The sequence below is a fragment of the Heptranchias perlo genome, chromosome 3 (genome assembly GCF_035084215.1).
Source record: "Heptranchias perlo isolate sHepPer1 chromosome 3, sHepPer1.hap1, whole genome shotgun sequence".
NCBI classification, from domain to species: Eukaryota; Metazoa; Chordata; class Chondrichthyes; order Hexanchiformes; family Hexanchidae; genus Heptranchias; species Heptranchias perlo.
In genome coordinates, this window is record NC_090327.1 from 35,073,313 (window position 1) to 35,099,423 (window position 26,111).

At 41.4% G+C, this 26,111-nt stretch overlaps 1 protein-coding gene across 1 annotated transcript in view; it reads right to left on the minus strand.

The window, feature by feature from the left end:
• Positions 1–26,111, minus strand: part of scap (SREBF chaperone) — a 191,886-nt gene that overhangs the window by 147,691 nt on the left and 18,084 nt on the right. The window contains exon 2 of the mRNA XM_067978770.1: positions 1,185–1,394. Coding sequence (XP_067834871.1) covers positions 1,185–1,315 — 131 coding nt within the window. The 5' untranslated portion in view covers positions 1,316–1,394. The remainder of the gene's footprint in view (positions 1–1,184; positions 1,395–26,111) is intronic.

The following is a 26,111-nucleotide window of genomic DNA, read 5'->3' on the forward strand; positions in this document are numbered from 1 at the left end:
AGTCTAGAACTAGGGGGCATAGTCTCAGGATAAGCAACCGGACATTTAGGACTGAGATGAGGAAGAATTTCTTTACTCAGAGGGCTGTGAATCTTTGGAATTCTCTAGCCTGGAGGGCTGTGGATGCTCAGTCGTTGAGTATATTCAAGAATGAGATCAATAGATTTTTGGATACTAAGGGAATCAAGGGTTATGGGGATCAGGCAAGGAAAGTGGAGTTGAGGTCGAAGATCAACCATGACCTTACTAAATGGCAGAGCAGGCTCCAGGGGCCGTATGGCTTGCTCCTGCTACTATTTCTTATGTTCTTACTAACATTTCTTAGCCTCTCACCTTTTAAAAAATATTCTGTTTTTCTATTCTTCTTACCAAAGTGAATAATTTCACCTTTCCCCACATTATACTCCATCTGCCACCTTCTTGCCCACTCACTTAAGCTGTCTATATCCCTTTGCAGCCTCTTTGCGTCCTCCTCACAGCTTACTTTCCCACCTAGCTTTGTATTGTCAGCAAACTTGGATACATTATACTCGGTCCACTCATCTAAGTCTTTGATACATATTGTAAATAGCTGAGGCCCAAGGACTGATCCTTGCGACACTCCACGAGTTACAACCTGTCAACCCGAAAATGACCCGTTTATTCCTACCCTGTTCGTTAACAAATCCTCAATTCATACTAAGTCGCACTGCCTATTACGCCTGTCGTTATCGACTTCCAATGGTTTCCTGTCCATTATCACATTTATTTCAAAATCCATGTGCTTTGTCGCAAATCCCTATGGGACCTTGCCTCATACTACCATCTGCACCGTGATCCAGCCCTACACCCCAGCAGTCCACACGTTCGGCCCATCTGGCCCTGATCTGCTTTGAGTTCGCCCCCTTCCACCATCAAAAGCTCAGCCTTCAGGTGTCACTTCCTGTATTGCAATTCTCTCCCTCGATGCATTCCATTTTGTTACACCTCTCCTCACCTTCAAAAGCCTCGTGAAGGCTCTTTTTTTGACCATGCCTTCAGTCACTTCTCCTAACTACATTCTAACTCTTACCTGGTATCTGTTCCTTTTCCCCATCTGTAAAGCATGGGAAGTTTTGATACGTTCAAGTCACCAAATAAGGTTAAGTTGTTGTTGCTGCTGTTGTTGTTAGCTAAAGTTCACACTAATGCAATTTGCTACTTACCAGCACGTTAAGATGCACACAGCAGTGAAAAAGATAATGGGAATGGGGTAAGATGCACACAAGAGCCCGTGGTTATAGAATGCCTGCGATATCTTTTCACGCAGCCTTTCAGTAAGGGTCATCGTCGTCATCTTTTGTCACATGACTGCCATTACGTATTCAGATTCAGTCACATAGAGTACCAGGGTGGCCTTGGTAGCATTAATAGATCTGTAAGAAAGAGGGTAGAAGTCAAAAATTTGCATTAGTTTTGAATGAAACGTAGTATTTTTAAAGCCTGGATTATTTTTCAACTATTCAACTATCTCCAAAACTTGCTCGTCACATATTTGTTGTTCATTCACTAGGTTTCACATGTTCAACATTCCACTGAAGTCATCACAACTTTAACTATTGCTTTGGAAATGGCTTCACCTTCCTGTGTGGGAGACCCCCTGTAAATTTTGACATACTCCTGGGTACCCACCAACCTAATTTTCAGAAGATAGTGTCAGCAATCTTAAGGAAAACAGTGTTATCATGGCAGAAATTTAGCTTTAGTGGTATACAGCAAAATAAATAATGTGCTTGTAAATAAAAAAGAAAGAAAAGTACAGTCAGTCTTGTAACGTAGGCAGCCTGAGATGGCAGACGTGTCTCGGTTCAGCATCTCATCCAAAAGACGGCACCTCCGACAGTGCAGCACTTCCTCTACTACACTGAAATGTCAGCCTAGATTATGTACTCATGTCTCTGAAGCGGGGCTTGAACCCACAACCTTCTGATTCAGAGGCGAAAGAGGTACCACTGAGCCATGGCCTCTGAAAAAAATACAGGAAAAAAATAGATTTCTCGAGACACTGCTCATGGCACAGACATCTCACAGACTCAATATTCGCTCACAAGCTACCTAGGCTCCATGAACCCAGGTGTTATCCGATGCATTAAGGGATGGACCACTACAACAGATAACAGAATGCTATTTTCATATGGGTTTAGTGACTGAGAGGAAACAGACAAACTGGCTTTATAATGATAAAAACAAAAATGCACAGCAGGTCAGCTAGCATCTGAAAGAGAGATTGGTTAACATTACAAAGACTGATACAACATTAGTTTTATGTACTAGTATCAACACCTTTTTCTTTACCATATAAAATTCTATTCCAGCTACAGACTGTAACAGTTTGCAGACACTGAGAAGGGAAGGGAGAAAAAGGAACTGAACAAGATGTGCCTGAAATGAATAGCCTTGTTCAACTGATAGAGGAGTTAATTTAAAGGGTTTTAAAAAATGCTTGCTCTTATTTCTACACTTACCACTAAACAGAAAACAGATATTGCAACTGTTGATGTAACCGTAGGCTTGACGTACTCTCTGGCTGACCTTTTAACGTTAATAAGAAAAAAAGGAGCCAGAACCAAACTGTCAGCACAAGTTTAGCCTGGTTTTCACTGGATCGATCGAATAATTAAAAACAAGGCACTTAGACTGATAAAGCTTACAGCTCCATTTCAACTCAGGCATGAGAATTAACTACTGTATATCTAAGGATCACTGAAGTCTGTTTTTTAAAAAATCAACTTCCTTCCTAAACTACAGATCTTTTTCGATTTGTTGGATGATTGGTAAAAGCTGATCCTCTCTCAATTTTACTTTTAAAAAATTCATACTCTCCCTGATGTTTGTGTTGCGAGTCAGGTCCCCAAGATGCATACGCAGCTTTAGTGATGCCATCACGCACATTGCACGATGATATACTTTATGTTACGTGTGTCACATACAGATGGATATCACACACTGTGAGGGATGAAGTGATGAGGTCATTAATACGATATGCACGTATCATAGGACCCAACTTTCAGCACAAAATTCTTTCAAGGTGAATTCAGCAGTGATCCTAGCAATGCAGTTGCCAATTCACAAGCTAAACCTAATTGTATCAGTGGACCTAGATTATGTCTCCTGTTAAAGTATGAACTCAAGGTTTCTTAGAGATAGAGAGTAAGATGAAGCAGAAAAAGGGGGTGTAAGACAGATGTCAGGTTGATAATACATGTGAGAACCAGGCTGAATATAGAAAATACACAGGAGAAGTGAAAAAGGAAATGAGGGGCAAAGAGAGAGTATGAGAATAGACTGATGGCTAACATAAAAGGGAATCCAAAAGTCTTCTATAGGCATATAAATAGTTAATGGGTAGTAAGAGGATGGTTGGGGCTGATTACGCATAGAGGCAGAAGGCATGGCTGAGGTACTAAATGAGTACTTTGCATCTGTCTTAAACAAGGAAGAAGATGCTGCTAATGTCACAGTAAAAGGGGAGGTAGTTGAGATACTTGATGGGCTAAAAGTTAATAAAGAGGAGATACTGGAAAGGCTGGCTATACTTAAAGTAGATAAGTCCAGATGGGATGCATCCTAGGTTGCTGGGGGAAGTAAGGGTGGAAATTGCAGAGGTGCTGGCCATAATCTTCCAATCCTCCTTAGATACGAGGGTGGTGCCAGAGGACTGGGGAATTGCAAATGTTACACCGTTGTTCAAAAAAGGGTACAAAGATAAACCTGGCAACTATAGGCCAGTCAGTTTAACCTCGGTGGTGGGGAAGCTTTTAGAAACGATAGTCCGGGACAAAATTAATAGTTACTTGGACAAGTGTGATTAATAAAGGAAAGCCAGCACGGATTTGTTAAAGGCAAATCGTGTTTAACCAACTTGATTGAGTTTTTTGATGAGGTAACAGAGAGGGTTGATGAGGGCAACGCGGTTGTTGTTGTGTACGTGGACTTTTAAAAGGAGTTTGATAAAGTGTCACATAATAGGCTTATCAGCAAAACTGAAGACCATGCAATAAAAGGGCAGTGGCAGCATGGGTATGAAATTGGTTAAGTGACAGGAAACAGAGAGTAGTGGTGGACGGTTGTTTTTTCGGACTGGAGGAGTGTATACAGTGGTGTTCCCCAGAGATTGGTACTAGGACCACTACTTTTTTTGATATATATTAATGATTTGGACTTGGGTCTACAGGGCACAATTTCAAAATCTGCAAATGATACAAAACTTGGAAGTGTAGTAAACAGTGAGGAGCAGAGTAATAGATTTCAAGAGGATATAGACAGGCTGGTGGAATGGGCGGACACATGGCAGATGTAATTTAATGCAGAGAAGTGCAAAGTGATACAGGAAGAACGAGGAAGGTAATATAAACTAAATGGTATAATTCTAAAGGAGGTGCAGGAACGGAGACACCTGGGGGTATATGTGCACAAATCTTTGAAGGTGGCAGGACAGGTTGAGAAAGTGGTTAAAAAAGTGTATGGGATCCTGGGCTTTATAAATAGAGGCTTAGAGTACAAAAGCAAGGAAGTTATGTTGAACCTTTATAAAACACTGGTTGGGCCACATCTGGAGTATTGTGTCCAATTCTGGGCACCGCACTTTAGGAAGGATGTAAAGGCCTTAGAGAGGGTGCGGAAAAGGTTTACTAGAATGGTTCCAGGGATGAGGCACTTCAATTACGTGGATAGACTGGAGAAGCTGGGTTTGTTCTCCTTAGAACAGAGAAGGTTGAGAGGAGATTTGATAGAAGTGTTCAAAATTATGAAGGTGTTTAGATAAAGTTAATAAAGAGAAACTGTTTCCATTGGCAGAAGGGTTGAGAACCAGAGGACATAGATTTAAAGTGATTGGCAAAAGAACTAAAGGCAACATGAGGAAAAACTTTTTTACGCAGCGAGTAGTTATGATCTGGATATTATTAACTTTAGATAAATGTTAATCATAGAATCATAGAAGTTTACAACATGGAAACAGGCCCTTCGGCCCAACATGTCCATGTCGCCCAGTTTATACCACTAAGCTAGTCCCAATTGCCTGCACTTGGCCCATACCCCTCTATACCCATCTTACCCATGTAACTGTGCAAATGCTTTTTTTTTAAGAAGATAAATAATGGATGCTAAGGAGAAGGAGATATTAAGAAGGGTTACAAAAAGCTTGGTCAAAGAGGTAGATTTTACAGAGGAAGGTGGAGAGGCAGAGAGGTTTAGGAGTTTAGGGAGTGAATTGCAGAGTTGAAGGCATGGCTGCCAATGGTGGGGGCAAAGGAAGGCGGGATGCATGAGGTCAGAGTCAGGGCTGGGGGGGGGGGGGGGGTGTGATTGTAGGGTTACAGAAGGTTACAGAGATAGGGAGTGCCGAGGCCTTGAAGGACGAGAATTTTAAATTTGAAGTGTTATGGGACCTGGAGCCAATATAGGTTAGCGAGGACAGGGGTAATGGGTGTGTGGGATAGGAAATGGACAGCGGAGTTTTGGATAAGCTGGTTTATGGTGGAGGATGCGGGACAGGCCAGGAAAGCATTGGTATAGTCAGGTCTGGAGGTGACAAAAGCATAGATGAGGATTTCAGCAAAAGATGAGCTGAGGTAGGGTCGAAGGCGGGTAATGTTACGGAGTTGGAAGTAGGTTTTCTTTGTAATGGAGAAGATATGGAGCGTGAAGCTCAGCTTAACATACATGGAACTTGAGCTAAGGTAAGACGATAACCAGAGAAGCAAAACATCGGCTTGACTCGTTAGTCCCAGAGGAAGTGAAGAGTATACCAGAGGAAGTTAAATAGCCAATGCTGTAACAGCCACACTACTGGATGTACAAAGAAACATGTCTGGGCTTATAAGAGAATAGTGGAATAGCTTGAATGTTCCTGGCCAGAAGTTTATCAGTGATATTTAGAATGCAATTTATAAACATAACCTTGCTAACCAGATGGTAATCTTGGACACTCAGCACAACTGATACAAAGCCAAACCCAGGTAATACTGATATACACTGGGCCAAATCTTGCTGGAGCGGAGCGGCATGCACTGTTAGTTAGATTTTTTCCTGTACCCTTTAGTCAAATATAATTTGCGCCATAACTTGCTGGAATTACAAGGGCATCAGGGACCATAGTGAACAACGGGACCAACATTGTATCTCCTTAACCAATTAGATTTAAGGATTAAGAAACAGAGGAACGTCAGAGAAGGAGGGCGAATTAGAGTCAAATCAGGTACAGAAAGAGAAATGATGAGAGGGAAAGAATGAATTAAGAGAGAGAAAAAAAGAGAAAGAAAGGAAAAGTAAGAAAAAAATTAAAAATTTGAAATGTTTTTAAATCCCCAAGAACAATTTACTACATGCAGGAATGAGACAACAGTTTAAATTGTTCCCTTTCTGGGCCGGAGAGATTGATTGGTATTGCATTAACAATGATAACATTGTTAAAAGGGTACTTACGCTGTTAATTATGAGTCCTAACTTTCTGCCGCAAATTTAATGAACAATTAATGTGCAAATCCAGCAAGTTCTTAAAAATAACGGGGAGGCTAAGAGCAAGATACGCAGAGCAGCGTAAATTGACCGGCAAGATCTTGAGATTCGCAACTCACGGCATATCTCTTCATCCTCGAACGTGCTGGCCGATTTGTGCATTAATAAGGGCTCGCGTCGTGAACTCACCGTTATTTTTCCGGGAAGATTTGGCCCACAGTGATCGATTTAAACTACGTTTGTGCTTGTAATGACTGAAACTCTGTCAGCCATTCATATCTACCTAAGTATCGATTTTTAGTAGTTAATCTTGTAAGGATGTTGTGTTATACATGTATTAATAGTAGTATTAGTAAATGCATCTCTATGTCTGACCATCACTGATGATCTTGCATTAAGAGTTAATCACTTTACTCAGTAGCATAGTGTGTCCCAATATGATTAGTTTGGTTTGTGCAATTGTTAATATACTTTGGACTGGATAATGCAAGGCAATTAAATATTAGGCATCCTGTAACCTTAAGCATGGATGGTAAATCTACAATGCAATTTTCTGATTTGCAATTGTAGGACAGAAGATAAAAAACTTGTCTAATATCCTTTGGTTAAAATTCCTTCCATAATTTACAGATTGACTATTTCTAACATTCTTACAACATTCACCATCTTGAGGAGGGAGGAAATCACATCCAAGTTCAATCCTGTCTTCATCTTACATACACTTTCAGCAGGGATTATTCAGGAGTGTAGTTCTCAGGAGCAAGACCCTAGCTGATTTTCCCTCCCCAACCCCGAACACTAAGGTCAGTTCTAACAACCTTACAGCCAATCCAGTTGAAATCAACTAACTAACTCAACTAAATCAACTAACACAGACCCGTGATTGAAACCGGGATCTTCCTGGTCTATACAACTCAGCTACTCACTGCATAAACTCGCTGATCCACTGTGGAAGCCCTTCCAAACACCTTCATAAAAAGTGTCGGTCTGACACTAGTAATCTTTTGAATTTCATAAGCTATATTAACATATCTGCTAATTTAAAGACAGGACATTCACTATCAATGAAATATATTCAGAACTATCTTAAACTAAAAAGTACTGTCCCCATGTGAGAGTCAAATTAATAAACAGTTAAAAAAAAAAGAACTTGCCACATCTAGAGGCATTGTAAGGAAGGAAGAACTTCCATTTATTTAGCACCTATCACATCCTCGGGATGTCCCAAAGCGCTTCACAGTCAATGAATTACTTTTGAAGTGCAGCCTGTTGTATTTTAGGTGTTGCTTATGTACTTAACTGAAATGTTATCTTAATCCCACCTCAGCTGCATGTAGTAAAGGGTTTACAATTTAATTTGAAACAGAGGCATATGAGGTGGGAAAACTTGTTAATGTACTTTTCCCCTAAAATATGACCTTGCTTTTAAGACAAGATGCAAATGTACATTAAACTCCAAGAGCATAATTATTTTCAGTTAAGTGAAAATCAGTTCTGCTCTGTGTGTAGCTTCAACTCCAGATCGGACCAAACCTATAAACTAGATTAAAAATAAATTTACAGCTAAATTTTCATTTGACTAGAGTGAACATCTTATTGTGACAAGTGATTGCTATTGCCCATCATTGCCTCTGGTATATTTGGTTACAGGAGGAATGTCATACCATACCAAATCTTTGACCTTAAACATACCTTGAATGTTGCTGCATTGAACTATTTTCCAATTGTCAAACAGGTTTTTAAGTTATTTCACTGACTCCCTGGCCGCTTGTAACTTTTATGGCCTGGATGAGTCCTTGTTTCATACATATGTTGAGTGCAAGAGGTTTCAGCCCATTTGATTATTTAAAAGGGGGCTGCCGCTCAGTCCGACGCTCCTGATCTTCGGCCAACCGGTATGAAGGGGGGACGGGCAAGTCAGAGGACCTTCTTGTGGGTCTGCTCCTGAGCCTGGCCATCTGTAGGTCCAGGATCGATGAGGCCCAGAGTGGGGCGGGGGGGGGAGGTGAGGAGAGGGGGGTTGCACTGGCTGCCTGTCTTGTCCGCGCCTGGGTGGCCCTGGAGAGGGAGCATACGGTGTCCACTGGTATGCTTGAGGCCTTCCACGACCGGTGGGCACCGCAAGGACTGCAGTGTTTTGTGGAAACCAGGAATAATATTATAATTTAGTTTATGATCCCTTTATTTTGTTCAAAGTTAGTAAACAAAAAGAATAAAGTGCATGCATCATTGCCACCTCTGGCTGGTTCATTACTTTGTTCCCAACTGTCATTTATCATAACTTGTTTCATAGGAACAGGAGAAGGCCATTTAGCCCCTCGAGCCTGTTCCACCATTCAATGAGATCATAGTAGATCTGTGACCTAACTCCATATACCCACCTTAACCAAAGGTATTAAGGGGTATGGGGCTAACAAAAATCTATCAATCTCAGATTTAAAATTAACAATTGAGCTAGCATCAACTGACATTTGCAGAAGAGAGTTCCAAACTTCCACCACCCTTTGCCTGTAGAAGTGTTTCGTAACTTCACTCCTGAAAGTCCTGGCTCTAATTTTTAGGCTATGTCCCCTAGTCCTAGACTCCCCAAACAGCAGAAATAGTTCCTCTCTATCTACCCTATCAGTTCCCCTTAATAGTTCGAAAACTTCGATCAAATCACCCCTTAATCTTCTAAATTATAGGGAACAACACTAGTTTGTGTAATCTCTCCTCATAATTTAACCCTTGGAGTCCAGGTGTCGTTCCAGTAAATCTACGCTGCACTCCCTGCAAGGCCAATATATCCTTCCTAAGGTGCGTTGCCCATAATGGAACACAGTACTCAAGGTGTGGTCTAACCAGGGCTTTGTATAACTGCAGCATAACTTCTACCCCCTTGTATTCTCGTCCTCTAGATATAAAGGCCAGCATTCCATTAGCCTTTTTGATTATTTTCTGTCCTTGTCCATGACATTTAATGATCTACGTACATGGACCCCTAAGTATCTTTGGACCTCCACTGTTTTGAGCATTTCACCATTTAGAAAGTACTCTGATCTATCCTTTTTAGGTCCAAAGTGGATGACCTCACACTTGCTTACGTTGAAATCCATTTGCCACAGTTTTGCCCATTCACTTAATCTCTCTGTAATTTTATGTTTCCATCTACACTACTTACAATGTTGCCTATCTTTGTATCATCGGCAAACTTGGATATGTGGCTCTCTATCCCGTCATCTAAGTCGTTAACAAATGGTGAATAGCTAAGACCCCAACACAGGTCCCTGTGGGACACCACTTGTCACATCCTGCTAATTTGAGTACCTTTCCATTATCCCTACCCTCTATCTCCTGCCGCTCAGCCAATTTCCTAACCAGGTCAATAATTTGACCTCAATTCCATGAGCTTTGACTTTAGCTAACAGTCTCTTATGAGGGACTTTACTGAATGCCTTCTGAAAGTCCATATAAACAACATCCATAAACCTTCCCCTGTCCACTACTTTAGTCATCTCTTCAAAAAATTCAATCAGGTTCGTCAGGCATGACCTACCCTTTACAAATCCACACTGGCTCTCTCTGATCAGCTGAAAATTTTCAAGGTGTTCAGTCACTCTATCCTTAATTATAGACTCTGGTAATTTCCTGACAACAGATATTAGGCTGGTCTATAATTCCCTGATTTCCCTCTCTCACCTTTCTTAAATAGCGGAGTGACATGAGCAATTTTCCAATTTAAAGGAACGGTTCCTGAAATGAGAGAACTTTGGAAGATTACAGTTAGGGCGTCTGCAATGTTCTCACCTACTTCCTTTAAATCCCTGTGACGGAAACCATCGGGTCCTGGGGATTTGTCACTCTTTAGTGCTATTATTTTCTTTATTACTGTTAATTTGCTTACGTTAATTATGGTGTGTCCCCGTCCCTGATTCAAAATTAGTTTCTTTGGGTGTCCAGCATGTACTTCCTCTACTGTAAATACTTACGCAAAGTAATTATTTAACATGTCCACCATTCCTTATTTTCATTTACAATATCACTATTATCAGATTTTAAGGGGCCCACATTGCTCTTTACCACCCTCTTTTTCCTAACATAACTGTAAAAATTTTTTGTTGATTTTGATATCCCTTGCAAGTTTCTTTTCATACTCCCTTTTTGTAGCTCCTACTATCTGTTTTGTCACCCTTCGCTGTTCTTTATATTTCTCCCAGTCACCAGGATCTGTGCTATTTTTTGCATTTTTGTATGCTTTTCCTTTTAGTTTTATGTATCCCTTACCTCTTTTGTTGCCCATGGCTTTTTTTTTGGTTAGTAGAGTTCTTGCCTCTTAGGGATATAAACTGGTTCTGTATCATGTTAAATTCTTTTTTGAACACCCCCCACTGATCTTCTGACATTTTACCCATTAACAGATTTGCCCAGTTTACTGTGGGCAGTCTTTGCTCATCCCGTTGAAGTCGGCCTTACCTAAATTTAGAATCTTAGTAGCTGATACGGATTTTTCCCTTTCAAACACAATGTTGAACTCGATCATATTATGATCGCTATTAGATAAATGCTCATGCACCGTTAGACTGTTAACTAAATCTGGCACATTACTCATTATTAAATCGAATATGGCCTGCCCCTTTGTTGCTTTGAGGACATATTGTTGCAGAAAGCTGTCCTGAACACACTCAAGAAATTTCTCTCCCATTTATTCTGCCTTTCTTAGAAATCTATCAGTCTTGTTCTCACTCATGTTTTATATATACTCTTATTTCCCCATTGCTTTCACGTTGCTAGAGTAAGTGTCCCTTTACAGCAAAAAAATGCTTAAAATCACAGGGATAGTCACATTCTAAGGCCAGGTCTCACTGTGGAGCTCGCTGTGTCATTGTCGTGCTCCCCTGCGTGCTGTATACATTGCCACTCATGTTGCGAGACCGATGCAATGCTCATTCATTCTCTCAACATGTTCCTGCTCTGCAAACCTGCTGGCCCTCTCATATACCAGCACTTTTACTGTTTCTGAAGCTTTTTATGTAAAACTGCAGAAAAATTGGGAGCTGTAGAAATTCACACGATTTGACGCAGTGTGTGATGTCATGACAATCACTTGCTCTACAATAATAATTTTCATTTTACAGTGATCGATATTTAAGGTTCTTTTACCTGATTTTTCAATTGTAAATTGATGGATTTGCCAACCTACAGCAACTCCCAAAACTCACGAGATTGTATTTCGTACAACTCCTTCGGCTGCATGTGGAGAGAGCGTCTGAGACACTCCTTACTGCTCTTGCCACCATGTTTATTACAGCAAACAATAACTAATGTTTTCAAAATAGAGACAACAAGAAATATGGTATGAACAATATGTATATGGGGCAACAGAAAATAAACCAAGTACAATATAACTCACTCCTCTATACACAAAGAGAATGGACAGTAGTTATCTAATATTTTGAAGATTAAGACTAACCATAAAGACTCATTAAAAACACAATCTTTTTGAAACTGTTCAATTATCTTTAAGATGTTTTCTAGGTGAAAAGATTTGCTGAGGACATTAAAGAAAGTTCCAAGGTAAAGTTCCATGGGCACCAATATTCTGGAAAGTAGTTGTTCTTCACACTTGAGTCTAGATAGTGATCTTTAGCAGACCATTCTACCATGGAGCAGAGTATTGTCATCAAAGCAAAGACTGATCCTGTCCTTGCCCAACATTCGACACATACACTTTCCAGCAGGGGTCACTGCTTAACAATCAGGAGCAGGAATTCTGCTTATGAAGTGCTATTCTGCATAAACGTGTAGAATCTTAGTTGTTTTTTCGTGTAATGACTTGAAGCACTTGAATTTAGACAGTGCTCCACAACCCCAAGACCATAATCAATCAGTGTCAGCACATGTAACCAGTCCAGTGAGGGACTCCAATTTCAACACATGATCTATGCAATACGTTCCGACACAGAAGCGTCATATACACTTTTACACTAACTCTGTAAGTTAAGATCACTACATCTTTGGTTTCTATTATGTTGGTTGACCAATTATAATATTTTCACCAGCTACTAGTCCTACTCTCTGTGTTCTGTAACCTTACTTTTGAACCCCAATTAATACCGTACAATAATTACAATTTTACAAACAATATTAATTCTGGCATTTTAAAAAAGCATCACCAATTGGGAAAACAAATCATGACAATTATTCTGTCTGACATGTTAAACCCTAAACATCAGGGCACTAATGTTTTTTAAAACATTAAAAAAAATGCTCATTTACTGGATCTCCACTTCAGCCTAATGTTGGAAACTAACAGTTTTTCAGACGTGCATTAGGGTGAGTAGCTCCCCATCGTTACTGAAAATACTAAACCCTGATGAAACTGCACTTATTAGAGGACATGAGTATGTGGGTCTCAGTAAAAGGAGAACTCGCAAGGTAGGGGAGTTTTGATAAAGTAAATAAAGCACAGATTTGTTAAGGGGCGGTTGTGTCTGACTGACTTGATTGAATTTTTCGAGGAGGTTACAAGGAGGATCGATGAGGGTAGCGCAATTGATGTAATCTACGTGGATTTTAACAAGGTCCCACATGGCAGATTGGTCAAAAAAGTAAACGCCCATGGGATCCATGGGAATGTGGCAAATTGGATCCAAAATTGGCTCAGTAGCAGGAAGCAAAGGGTAATGGTCGACGGGTGTTTTTGCGACTGGAAGGCTGTTTCCAGTGGGGTGCCGCAGGGCTCGGTACTAGGTCCTTTGCTTTTTGTGGTATACATTAGCCATTTGGACTTAAATGTAGGGGACATGATTAAGAAATTTGCGGATGACACAGAGATAGGCCGTGTGGTTGATAGTGAGGAGGAAAGCTGTAGACTGCAGGAAGATATTAATGGACTGGTCAGGTGGGCAGAAAAGTGGCAAATGGAGTTCAATCCAGAGAAGTGTGAGGTAATGCATTAGGGGAGAGCAAACAAGGCAAGGGCATACACAATAAATGGGAGGATACTGAGAGGTGTAGAGGAAGTGAGGGACCTTGGAGTGCATGTCCACCGATCCCTGAAGGTAGCAGGACAGGTCGATAAGATGGTTAAGAAGGCATATGGAATGCTTTCCTTTATTAGCTGAGGCATAGAATATAAAAGTAGGGATGTTATGCTGGAACTGTATAAAACACTAGTTAGGCCACAGCTCCAGTACTGCGCACAGTTCTGGTTACCACGTTATAGGAAGGATGTAATGGCACTACAGAGAGTGCAGAGGAGTTTTACGAGGATGTTGCCAGGACTGGAGGATTTTAGCTATGATGACAGATTGGATATGCTGGGGTTGTTTTCCTTGGAACAGAGGAGGCTGAGGGGTGATTTGAATGAGGTATACAAAATTATGAGGGGCCTAGATAGAGTGGATAGGAAGGACCCATTTCCCTTAGCGGAGGGATCAATAACCGGGGGCACACATTTGAAGTGATCGGTAGAAGGGTTAGAGTGGAAATGAGGAAACATTTTTTCATCCAGAGGGTGGTGAGGGTCTGGAACTCACTGTCTGAGAGGGTGATAGAGGCAGAAACCCTCAACTCATTTAAAAAATACCTGGATGTGCACCTGAAGAGCTGTGACTTGCAGGGCTATGGACCAAATGCGGGAAAGTGGGATTAGGCTGGGTGGCTCGTTTCTCAGCTGGCGCAGACATGATGGGCCGAATGGCCTCCTTCTGTGCCGTAAATTTCTATGATTCTATGATTCTGTAATCTATCAACCGGTCGGTGAGTCGGTAACTAGAGGGCATATATTTAAGATCATCACCAAAAGAATGAGAAGGTCGGAGAATTTTTTTATACAGAAGGTTGATAGGATATGCGATGGCCTACCAGAAACAGTTGTGGAAGCAGAATCCACAACAGCTTTTACAAAGAAAATGGATTATTATTTTAAAAAAGAATTAAAAGGTTATGGGGAAAGGGCAAAGGAATGGGACTAAATGAATAGCTCTTTCAGAGAATCAGCATAGGCATTATGGGCCAAATGACCTCCTTCTATGCTGTAAAGTTATATTATTCTATGATTCTAGTTAAAATTCACTAGAATGATAACAGGAATGAAGGTTATAGTTATGAAGAATGACTTGATTTTTTTTCACTGGACAGAATAAGTTAAAGGGGAATCTAAAAGAGGTTTTAAAAATTATGAAAGGTTTTGAGAGGGTAAACTGTGAAAATTGGCAACAAATGGGCACAAGCTCAGGGCTATCATTAGAATAACGAAGTGAGAAGTTTGAGGAATTTTTTCACACTAGTGGTTATTAGAACATGGAATGCTTTAACACAAATGGTTATTGAAGCAGAGACTATAACATAATTTAATTAACAAAAACAACTTGCATTTATATAGCACCTTTATTGTAGAAAAATGTCCAAAGAAGCTACAGAGAGACGTACTGGAAGAATGGGTACTAAGCCAAAGACTGAGGTTGGTCTGCAATATAAATAGGGCTTAGCAACTGTGTGTTGCAGCTGGCAAATATCATTCTCAGATCAGTATTACTGCAGTCAGAAATATCTTTAAAAATTTCACAAAAGAAAAATGACAAACACAAATATTTGAGGTTTGCATGTACAAACCAGCCCAAACCAGCATCCAAATAATTCTCTGTACTACAAGTATGATCCAACAACTTTGGAATCGCCTTCTCTATCCACACCTGTAAGGCCACTGAAAAAAAGCCTTTAAAAAGTTATATTTTTAATATGCAGTATAAATAGACAAGACTAGAGCACTGGTCTCGAGTAATCTATCAATGCCCTTGTGGAAATATTATCGCACTGGTGGCTATGACATATTATCTATAAATACAACAGGGATTAACTCAGTATGCTGAATAAGCCTGTGGGTCAGAAGAAAAATGAAGTATTGCATAGATCAAATGGAAGAAAAACAGGAATGTTTAAAATAAAACTAGGAAAAAAATAACTAATTTGAGTCACAGCAAATTCATAGAATCATACAGCACAGGAGGCTATTCGGTGCATCGTACCTGTGCCGGCTCTTTGAAAGAGCTATCCAATTAGTCCCACTCCCCTGCTCTTTCCCCATGGGTTGCAAATGTTTTCTTTTTCAAATACATATCCAATTCCTTTTAAATCTGCTTCCACCACCCTTTCAAGCAGTGCACTCTGGATCATAACTCGCTGCGCAAAAAAAATTCTCCTTATCTTCCCTCTGGTTCTTTTGCCAAGCATCTTAAATCTGTGTCCTCTGGTTACTAACTCTCCTGCCAGTAGAAACAGTTTCTACTATTGTACTATTATTCCTCCATCTAGCACTGGCTTATGATCTAAATCAAAATCCTTCTTCCCCTGATTATACCGCCCTTTATAACCTACAAAAGAATCATAAATCAATTTGAAACAGCTTAATTAATTACCTTATCTATAACCACAATTAGCTCATTTTCAGTCTGCTATAAATCCTCAAATATATCTTTTTTAAAAAATGAACCCTAAAGGTTATTTTCTTCTTATATTGTATTGAAGGCCCGCAGTTCACAAATAGATAAAGGAAGGGCAAAGGACCTAAGACCAATATACATGTCACGTTGTGTACAACTTCACAATCCCAAACTACTACAACTGCAAGCTACATACATCATTCGCACCAATTAAAAGAATGCATGCCACCAACACTACATTTAATTTACTTTATAACATTATCTTTACTCTTCTTTACAGCTTAAATATGCAATCAGGTGAATTTTAGACTGGGTAACAGATAGTGTTTTCTTTCACAGGCAGTGCCAATAAAACACACTTTATAATTTGGGTTAGTTCAGAGGCATTGGATAAGTTCACCTGTAAAGGATGATACTGAATGGACTAATTTATTAATTTTAGTGATACTTTTTATTTGACTGATATGAAACATCATAAACATTTTTTTTTACAGCTAGAAGGTGAAACAATTAAACAGCATGCTTGACTATTAAGAACTGCAAAATCTATCCCAATCCCTGCTCCAAGATACAATTAAGCAGTTATCACAAGGGATAGCGAAATGGCACTGTCGTTGAGAGGTAGGATGAGAGTTCACCTTGCATATGCCTGCAAAGTTCTCTATCTCAGCTGGGCTGCAGGAGGGAGGCAAGGCCATCCAACGCGGTCTCAGAGACAGAGAGGAGAGAAAATCCGTACCTACGTGAACTACAAATGTTTGAACACCAATGTTGTGAATGATTACACAAAACAGGGTGCAGATGAGAAATTGTTAGTACAGTAGTATATGGGAAAAAGCCAAGAAATATAAAAATCAGAAATAAAAATATTCACTAATCGAGAAAGCGTACTGAATATTGGCATCTGCACAAAGCTAGCCTTATTGCAACAATCTTTTTAAACTTAATTTTTAAACTCAATCAATTTTTAAAAATAATTTTAATACCGTCAAATCCAAAAATATGGTTTTGATTTCTATTAAGTTTTACATATTCAATGTGGACTACTTATCAAATGAAAGTGTAAGTGTGTTCTGAAAGCTGAAAATCCTATACTAGAATAACTGAACGTGTGTTCACACCAGCAATTATTAATTGGCCAAGTTACTGATTTAATGCAAGCCTAGATGGGGAGGTGACAAGTGGATTCAACTGACTGCTGCAGGAAGAGAAGGTGTGAGTGTAAATATCACAGTTAAGAGTTGCTATGTTCATCCCACCTTGTTTTCATGTGCTTCGTGTTCAATTACAGAATGGGACCCAACTATCCTCTCAGCCACGGTGGTACATAGCGGTTAGAAAGGAGAATTCAACAGAAAGGCAGCAGAGCAAAAATACTTTTAAAAACTTGAATACTACAATAAAGAAAAAGGTGTCTCAGATCAAAAAAAAGTTATTTTATTATTTTCAATTACACACATTATTCAATTTACAGCACAAAAATATGAACACTACTTGGTTAGGCTCTCAAATCAACGACACTTTATGCCGACTGATTTTGATATAAATTGAGTAAGATGGTTCAGTTCCTTCATGGATGGATATACCCTGCAACTCTGTGGGATGAAGGATAATGTATAGTCTTCAATGCAAACTCCTTTTTTTGCCTCTTATCCAAATGCCCCCTCCCCCAACTGGGCTGTAGTTTACAACAAATTTTTATTTCTTTACCCCATCCTTACTTTATGTTACTTTATACTAACCACATGGATTGAATATTGATGACTTATTTCCTGTGGATTCTTTCTGAAAAGAGCAATTAATTCTCAAAAGTGTGTTAATGTGACAAATAGTACATGCATATCCAATGACAAAAGTTCTTTAATTAAATGAAAATGTTGCCCACTATTTTCTACAATGTGCACAGTGGCCACTTTATCTAGTCATACTGAATTCACCACATCAAAATGCAGCAACTCCATCAAAGAGCACACATGGCAAGTCCATACTGGGGAAAGCCATTCTATTGTCACAAAGCTTTTGAAAAAAATGGTACTGTTCTTACTAATGCCACACATTGACTAACATAAGACATGCATTAAAGTTCAGAAAAAAGACAGCCGAGTTGGTAACTGGTGGGCATAAATTTATGATCATCAAAAGAACAAAGAGGGACGTTAGAAGATTTTTTTTTATACACAGGGTTGTTAGAACATGGAATGTCTACCAGAAACAGAAGTGGAAGCAGAATCCGCAATAACTTTTAAAAGGAAAGTGGATGTGTTTGAAACTTGTGCTAATGTTATTCCTATATTTAAAAAGGGAGATAGAACAAGTCTAGGGAACCATAGACCAGTTAGCTTAACATCGGTGGTAGGAAAGATAATGGAATCTTTATTCAAAGATGTAACAGAAAGGTATCTAGAGAACGAAAATATGATAGTAAGCACGGATTTCAGAAGGGAAGGTCATGCTTGACCAATCTTATTGAATTCTTTGAAGAAGTAACAGAAAGAGTAGACAAGGATAATGTAATAGATGTAATATATTTGGATTTTTAAAAGGCCTTCTATAAGGTACCACATTGTAGATTCATAGCTAAGGTCAGAGCATGTGGAGTCAGGGGACAGGTAGCAGAATGGATAGCAAGCTGGCTACAAAACAGAAATCAGACAGTAGGGGTTAAGGGTAGCTACTCAGAGACTGACAAAAGGTAAGAAGTGGTGTTCCACAGAGATCGGTGCTGAGACCACTGTTGTTCACAATTTACATTAACGATTGGTATTTGGGAATCAGAAATATAATTTCAAAATTAGCAGTCGACACCAAATTGGAGTTAGAGTTAAGAAGAAAGAATGTGTCAAAATACAAGAGGGCATTAATAAATTGGCAGAATGGGCGCGTAATTGGCAAATTAATTTCAATATAGATAAGTGCGAGGTGGTGCATCTTGGTTGGAAGAATAAGGAGGCCACATACTGCTTGGATAATAAGAGTCTGAACAGGATAGAGGAGCAAAGGGATCTAGGGGTACAGATACACAAATCACTAAAAGTAGCAATGCAGGTTAATAAGGCCATAAAAAAGGCAAATCAAGCACTGGGGTTCATTTCTAGAGGGATAGTATTGAAAAGCAAAGAAGTTATGTTAAACTTGTACAGAACCTTGGTTAGACCACACTTGGAGTATTGTGCACAGTTCTCGACTCCATATTATAGAAAATGTATAAATGTATAGAAGCATTGGCAAGGGAGTAAAAAAAATTCACAAGAATGATACCGGAAGTGAGAGGATATCCTTATCAGGAAACGCTAATCTAGAAAGGAGAAATGTAAGGAATCTTACAACACCAGGTTATAGTCCAACAAATTTATTTTAAAATCACAAGCTTTCGGAGATTATCTCCTTCGTCAGATGATTGAATGAAAAGGTTCTCAAATCGCATATCTTATACGATGTTGGGACAGCATCACACCAATCAAAAGGTGTCGTTGTTATTCAAACAGGCCAGTCACGGAGAACAGAACGTCCCAGTACACTCGATATACATTGTGTCTTTTACACAGGCAAGCAGAAAGAAACTTAAAATGGCAGAGAGAGAGAGAGAATTTTAAAAAACATATAAAAAACATATAAACATATAAATCGTCGAGCAGAAGTTGATAGCCAAGTTCCGCACCCATGAGGACGGCCTCAACCGGGATCTTGGGTTCATGTCACGCTACACGTAACCCCACCAGCAAAAAGGGGGAAAAAATTTATATGTTTTTTAAAATTCTCTCTCTCTCTCTGCCATTTTAAGTTTCTTTCTGCTTGCCTGTGTAAAAGACACAATGTATATCGAGTGTACTGGGACGTTCTGTTCTCCGTGACTGGCCTGTTTGAATAACAACGACACCTTTTGATTGGTGTGATGCTGTCCCAACATCGTATAAGATATGCGATTTGAGAACCTTTTCATTCAATCATCTGACGAAGGAGATAATCTCCGAAAGCTTGTGATTTTAAAATAAATTTGTTGGACTATAACCTGGTGTTGTAAGATTCCTTACATTTGTCCACCCCAGTCCATCACCGGCATCTCCACATCATAGAAAGGAGAAGGCTGCGGGGTGACCTGACAGAGGTCTTTAAGATAATGATAGAGTTTAATAGGGTAGACGTAGAGAAAATGTTTCCACTTGTGGGGGAGTCCAAAACTAGTTATGTTACTGGACTAATAATCCAGAGTCATAAGTTCAAATCCCACCATGGCAGCTGGGGAATTTAAATTCAATTAATTAAATAAAGTCTGGAATGAAAAAAAAACTAGCACCAGTAATGGTGGCCATGAAACTACCGGATTGTCATAAAAACCCATCTGGTTCACGAATGCACTTTAGGGAAGGAAATCTGCCATCCTTACCCGGTCTGGCCTATATGTGACTCCAGACCCACAGCAATGTGGTTGATTCTTAATTGCCCTCTGAAATGCCCTCTGCAAGCCACTCAGTTGTACAATCTCACTACAAAAAGTCATAATAAGAATAAAACCGGACGGACCACCCAGTATCGGACACAACTAAGGCAAACCAAGCCCAGTCGACCCTGCAAAGTCCTCCTCACTAACATCTGGGGACTTGTGCCAAAATTGGGAGAGCTGTCCCACAGACTAGTCAAGCAATAGCTTGACATAGCCATACTCACAGAATCATACCTATTAGCCAAAGTCCCAGACTCTTCCACCACCGGCAGGACAGACCCACCAGAGTGGCGGTACAGTGACATACAGTCAGGAGGGAGTGGCCCTGGGAGTCCTCAACATTGACTCCAGACCCCATGAAATTTCATGGCATTAGGTCAAACATGGGCAAGGAAACCTCCTGCTGATTACCACCTACCGCCCTCCTTCAGCTGATGAATCAGTCCTCCTCCATGTTAAGCACCACTTGGACGAAGCACTGAGGGTAGCAAGGGCACAGAATATGCTCTGGGTGGGGGACTTCAATGTCCATCACCAAGAGCTTGGTACCACCACTACTGACCGAGCTGGCCGAGTCCTGAAGGGCGTAGTTGCCAGACTGGGCCTGCGGCAGGTGGTGAGCGAACCAACACAAGGGAAAAACTTACTCGACCTCGTCCTCACCAATCTACCTGTCGCAGATGCATCTGTCCATGACAGTATTGGTAGGAGTGACCACCGCACAGTCCTTGTGGAGATGAAGTCCCGTCTTCACACTGAGGACACCATCCAACATCTTGTGTGGCACTACCACCGTGCCAAATGGGATAGATTCAGAACAGATCTAGCAGCTCAAAACTGGGCATCCATGAGGCACTGTAGGGCATCAGCAGCAGCAGAATTGTATTCCAGCACAATCTGTAACCTCATGGCCCGGCATATTCCTCACTCTACCATTACCAACAAGCCATGGGATCAACTCTGGTTCAATGAGGAGTATGGAAGAGCATACCAGGAACAGCAGCAGGTGTACCGAAAAACGGGGTGCCAACTTGGTGAGGCTTCAACACAGGACTACATGCATGCTAAACAATGGAAGCAACATGATATAGACAGAGCTAAGCGATTCCACAACCAACGGATCAGATCAAAGCTCTGCAGTCCTGCCACAACCAGTCGTGAATGGTGGTGGACAATTAAACAACTAACAGGAGGAGAAGGCTCTGTAAACATCCCCATCCTCAATGATGGCAGAGTCCAGCACGTGAGTGCAAAAGACAAGGCTGAAGCGTTTGCAACCATCTTCAGCAAGAAGTGCCGAGTAGATGATCCATCTCGGCCTCCTCCCAATATCCCCACCATCACAGAAGCCAGTTTTCAGCCAATTCGATTCACTCCACGTGATATCAAGAAACAGCTAAGTGCACTGGATACAGGAAAGGCTATGGGCCCCGACAACATCCCGGCTGTAGTGCTGAAGACTTGTGCTCTAGAACTAGCTGCGTCTCTAACCAAACTGTTCCAGTACAGCTACAACACTGGCATCTACCAGACAATGTGGAAAATTGCCCAGGTATGTCCGGTCCACAAAAAGAGGGCAAATCCAATCCAGCCAATTACTGCCCCATAAGTCTACGCTCAATCATCAGCAAAGTGATGGAAGGTGTCGTCGACAGTGGTATCAAGCGGCACTGACTCACTAATAACCTGCTCACCAATGCTCAGTTTGGGGTCTATTTGGACCATTCGGCTCCAGACCTCATTACAGCCTTGGTCCAAACATGGACAAAAGAGTTGAATTCCAAAGGTGAGGTGAGAGTGACTGCCCTTGATATCAAGACAGCATTTGACCAAGTGTGGCACCAAGGAGCCCTCGTAAAATTGTGGACAGTGAAGAAGGTTATCTAGGATTGCAACGGGATCTTGATAAATTGGGCCAGTGGGCCGATGAATGGCAGATGGAGTTTAATTTAGATAAATGTGAGGTGATGCATTTTGGTAGATCGAATCGGGCCAGGACCTACTCCGTTAATGGTAGGGCGTTGGGGAGAGTTATAGAACAAAGAGATCTAGGAGTACAGGTTCATAGCTCCTTGAAAGTGGAGTCACAGGTGGATAGGGTGGTGAAGAAGGCATTCGGCATGCTTGGTTTCATTGGTCAGAACATTGAATGCAGGAGTTGGGATGTCTTGTTGAAGTTGTACAGGGCATTGGTGAGGCCACACTTGGAATACTGTGTACAGTTCTGGTCACCCTATTATAGAAAGAATATCATTAAACTAGAAAGAGTGCAGAAAAGATTTACTAGGATGCTACCGGGACTTGATGGTTTGACTTATAGGGAGAGGTTAGACAGACTGGGACTATTTTCCCTGGAGAGTAGGAGGTTTCGGGGTGATCTTATAGAAGTCTATAAAATAATGAGGGGCATAGATAAGGTAGATAGTCAAAATCTTTTCCCAAAGGTAGGGGAGTCTATAACGAGGGGGCATAGATTTAAGGTGAGAGGGGAGAGATACAAAAGGGTCCAGAGGGGCAATTTTTTCACTCAAAGGGTGGTGAGTGTCTGGAACGAGCTGCCAGAGGCAGTAGTAGAGGCAGGTACAATTTTGTCTTTTAAAAAGCATTTGGACAGTTACATGGGTAAGATGGGTATAGAGGGATATGGGCCAAGTGCAGGCAATTGGGACTAGCTTAGTGGTATAAACAGGGCGACATGGACATGTTGGGCCGAAGGGCCTGTTTCCATGTTGTAACTTCTATGATTCTATGATTCTAACTTTCGCAGATGCATCTGTCCATGACAGTATTGGTAGGAGTGACCACCGCACAGTCCTCGTGGAGATGAAGTCCTGCCTTCGCACAGAGGACACCATCTAATGTCTTGTGTCACCGTGCTCGATGGGATAGATTCAGAACAGATCTAGCAGCTCAAAACTGGGCATCCATGAGGTGCTGTGGGCCATCAGCAGCAGCAGAATTTTATTCCAGCACAATCTGTAACCTCATGGCCCGGCATATTCCTCACTCTACCATTACCAACAAGCTATGGGATCAACCGTGGTTCAATGAGGAGTGTACAAGAGCATGCCAGGAGCAGCACCAGGCGTACCTAAAAATGAGGTGCCAACCTGGTGAAGCTACAACTCAGGACGACATGCATGCTAAACAGCGGAAGCAACATGCTATAGACAGAGCTAAGCGATTCCACAACCAACGGATCAGATCAAAGCTTTGCAGTCCTGCCACATCCAGTCGTGAATGGTGGTGGACAATTAAATAACTAACGGGAGGAGGAGGCTCTGTAAACATCCCCATCCGCAATGATGGCGGAGTCCAGCACGTGAGTGCAAAAGACAAGGCTGAAGTGTTTGCAACCATCTTCAGCCAGAAGTGCCGAGTGGATGATCCATCTTGGCCTCCTCCCGATATCCCCACCATCACAGAAGCCAGTCTTCAGCCAATTTGATTCACTCCATGTGATATCAAGAAACGGCTGAGTGCACTGGATACAACAAAGGCTAAGGGCCCCGACATCATCCCGGCTGTAGTGCTGAAGACTTGTGCTCCAGAACTAGCTGCGCCTCTAGCCAAACTGTTCCAGTACAGCTACAACACTGGCATCTACCTGACAATGTGGAAAATTGCCCACAAAAAGCAGGACAAATCCAATCTGGCCAATTACCTCCCTATCAGCCTACTCTCAATCATCAGCAAAGTGATGGAAGGTGTCGTCGACAGTGCTATCAAGCAGCACTTACTCACCAATAACCTACTCACCAATGCTCAGTTTGGGTTTCGCCAGGACCACTCGGCTCCAGACCTCATTACAGCCTTGGTCCAAACATGGACAAAAGAGCTGAATTCAAGAGGTGACGTGAGAGTCACTGTCCTTGACATCAAGGCAGCATTTGACCGAGTGTGGCACCAAGGAGCCCTAGTAAAATTAAAGTCAATGGGAATCAGGGGGAAAACTCTCCTGTGGTTGGAGTCATACCTAGCACAAAGGAAGATGGTAGTGGTTGTTGGAGGCCAATCATCTCAGCCCCAGGACATTGCTGCAGGAGTTCCTCAGGGAGTGTCCTAGGCCCAACCATCTTCAGCTGCTTCATCAATGACCTTCCCCCCATCATAATGTCAGAAATTGGGATGTTCGCTGATGATTGCACAGTATTCAGTTCCATTCGCAACCCCTCAGATAATGAAGCAGTCTTTGCCCGCATGCAGCAAGACCTGGAAAACATCCAGGCTTGGGCTGATAATTGGCAAGTAACATTCGTGCCAGACAAGTGCCAGACAATGACCATCTCCAACAAGAGAGAGTCTAACCACCTCCCCGTGACATTCAATGGCATTACTATTGCCGAATTCCCCACCACCAACATCCTGGGGGTCATCACTGACCAGAAACTTAACTGTACCAGCCACATAAATACTGTGGCTACAAGAGCAGCTCAGAGTCTGGGTATTCTGCGGCGAGTGACTCACCTCCTGACTCCCAAAGCCTTTCCACCATCTACAAGGCACAAGTCAGGATTGTGATGGAATACTCTCCACTTGCCTGGATGAGTGCAGCTCCAACAACACTCAAAAAGCTCGACACCATCCAGGACAAGGCAGCCCGCTTGATTGGCACCCCATCCACCACCCGAAACATTCACTCCCTCCACCACCGGCACAACATGGCTACAGTGTGTACCATCCACAGGATGCACTGCAGCAACTCGCCAAAGCTTCTTCAACATCACCTCCCAAACCCACGACCTCTTCCACCTAGAAGGACAAGGGCAGCAGGCACATGGGAATAACACCACCTGCACGTTCCCCTCCAAGTCACACACCATCCCGACTTGGAAATATATCGCCGTTCCTTCATCGTCGCTGGGTCAAAATCCTGGAACTCCCTACCTAACAGCATAATGGGTGAACCTTCACCAGATGGGCTGCAGCGGTTCAAGAAGACGGCTCACCACCACCTTCTCAAGGGCAATTAGGGATGGGCAATAAATGCTGGCCTTGCCAGCGACGCCCACATCCCATGTACGAATAAAAAAAATACCGTGTTTAAAAACAATTTTTGGCATCAGTCAGTACTTGGCTCATGGAATAAGTCTTAGAACCTTGGAAATCCAACACTCCCACACAACCATTAGCTGTTTCAGAGCTCAAACAAGTGTGAACAAGGTATGACTGGGACCTTCATTATGTTATTACTTAATAATCCAAAATTAGTAATTTGAAGATATCGAAGGCAGGTAGTAACACAACTCTTAAATCATCAGTTGACACGTTGGTCCACCAGTAAAGATAACATACACAAATTCAGTATAAGACCCTTGATTTAGATGCACAACTCTTCCAAATGAAAAGAATTTTCACACAGCAAGATGGAAGAAGCTGAAACAAAAATACAGAGTAGTGTTCCTTACAGAAGCATTTCAAATTGAATGTGAATGTGTAAACAGACAGTAGGATTCTGGTACTGAGACCCCAGAGTGTTGGCTCGTTAGTATTTGCAGGGCACCAACTACTCAGGGAAACTACGGGACAAAGAGTAGAAATGCTGCAGAAAGAAACTACAGGAAAAGGACAATGGACAGACGTGTAAATGTAGAACATGAACAGAGACTAGGCTGCTTGATTTCTTAAATCGACATATTTAAAATTAAGTAAAAGAAATATTCATAGCTTTCAAAGTGATAATATATAATTAACCATAACTTAACATTTTATTATTGTAGACTGGAATGAAGTGGAATTGTCCTTTTTCACAGAAATTTTTGATGCTCCAT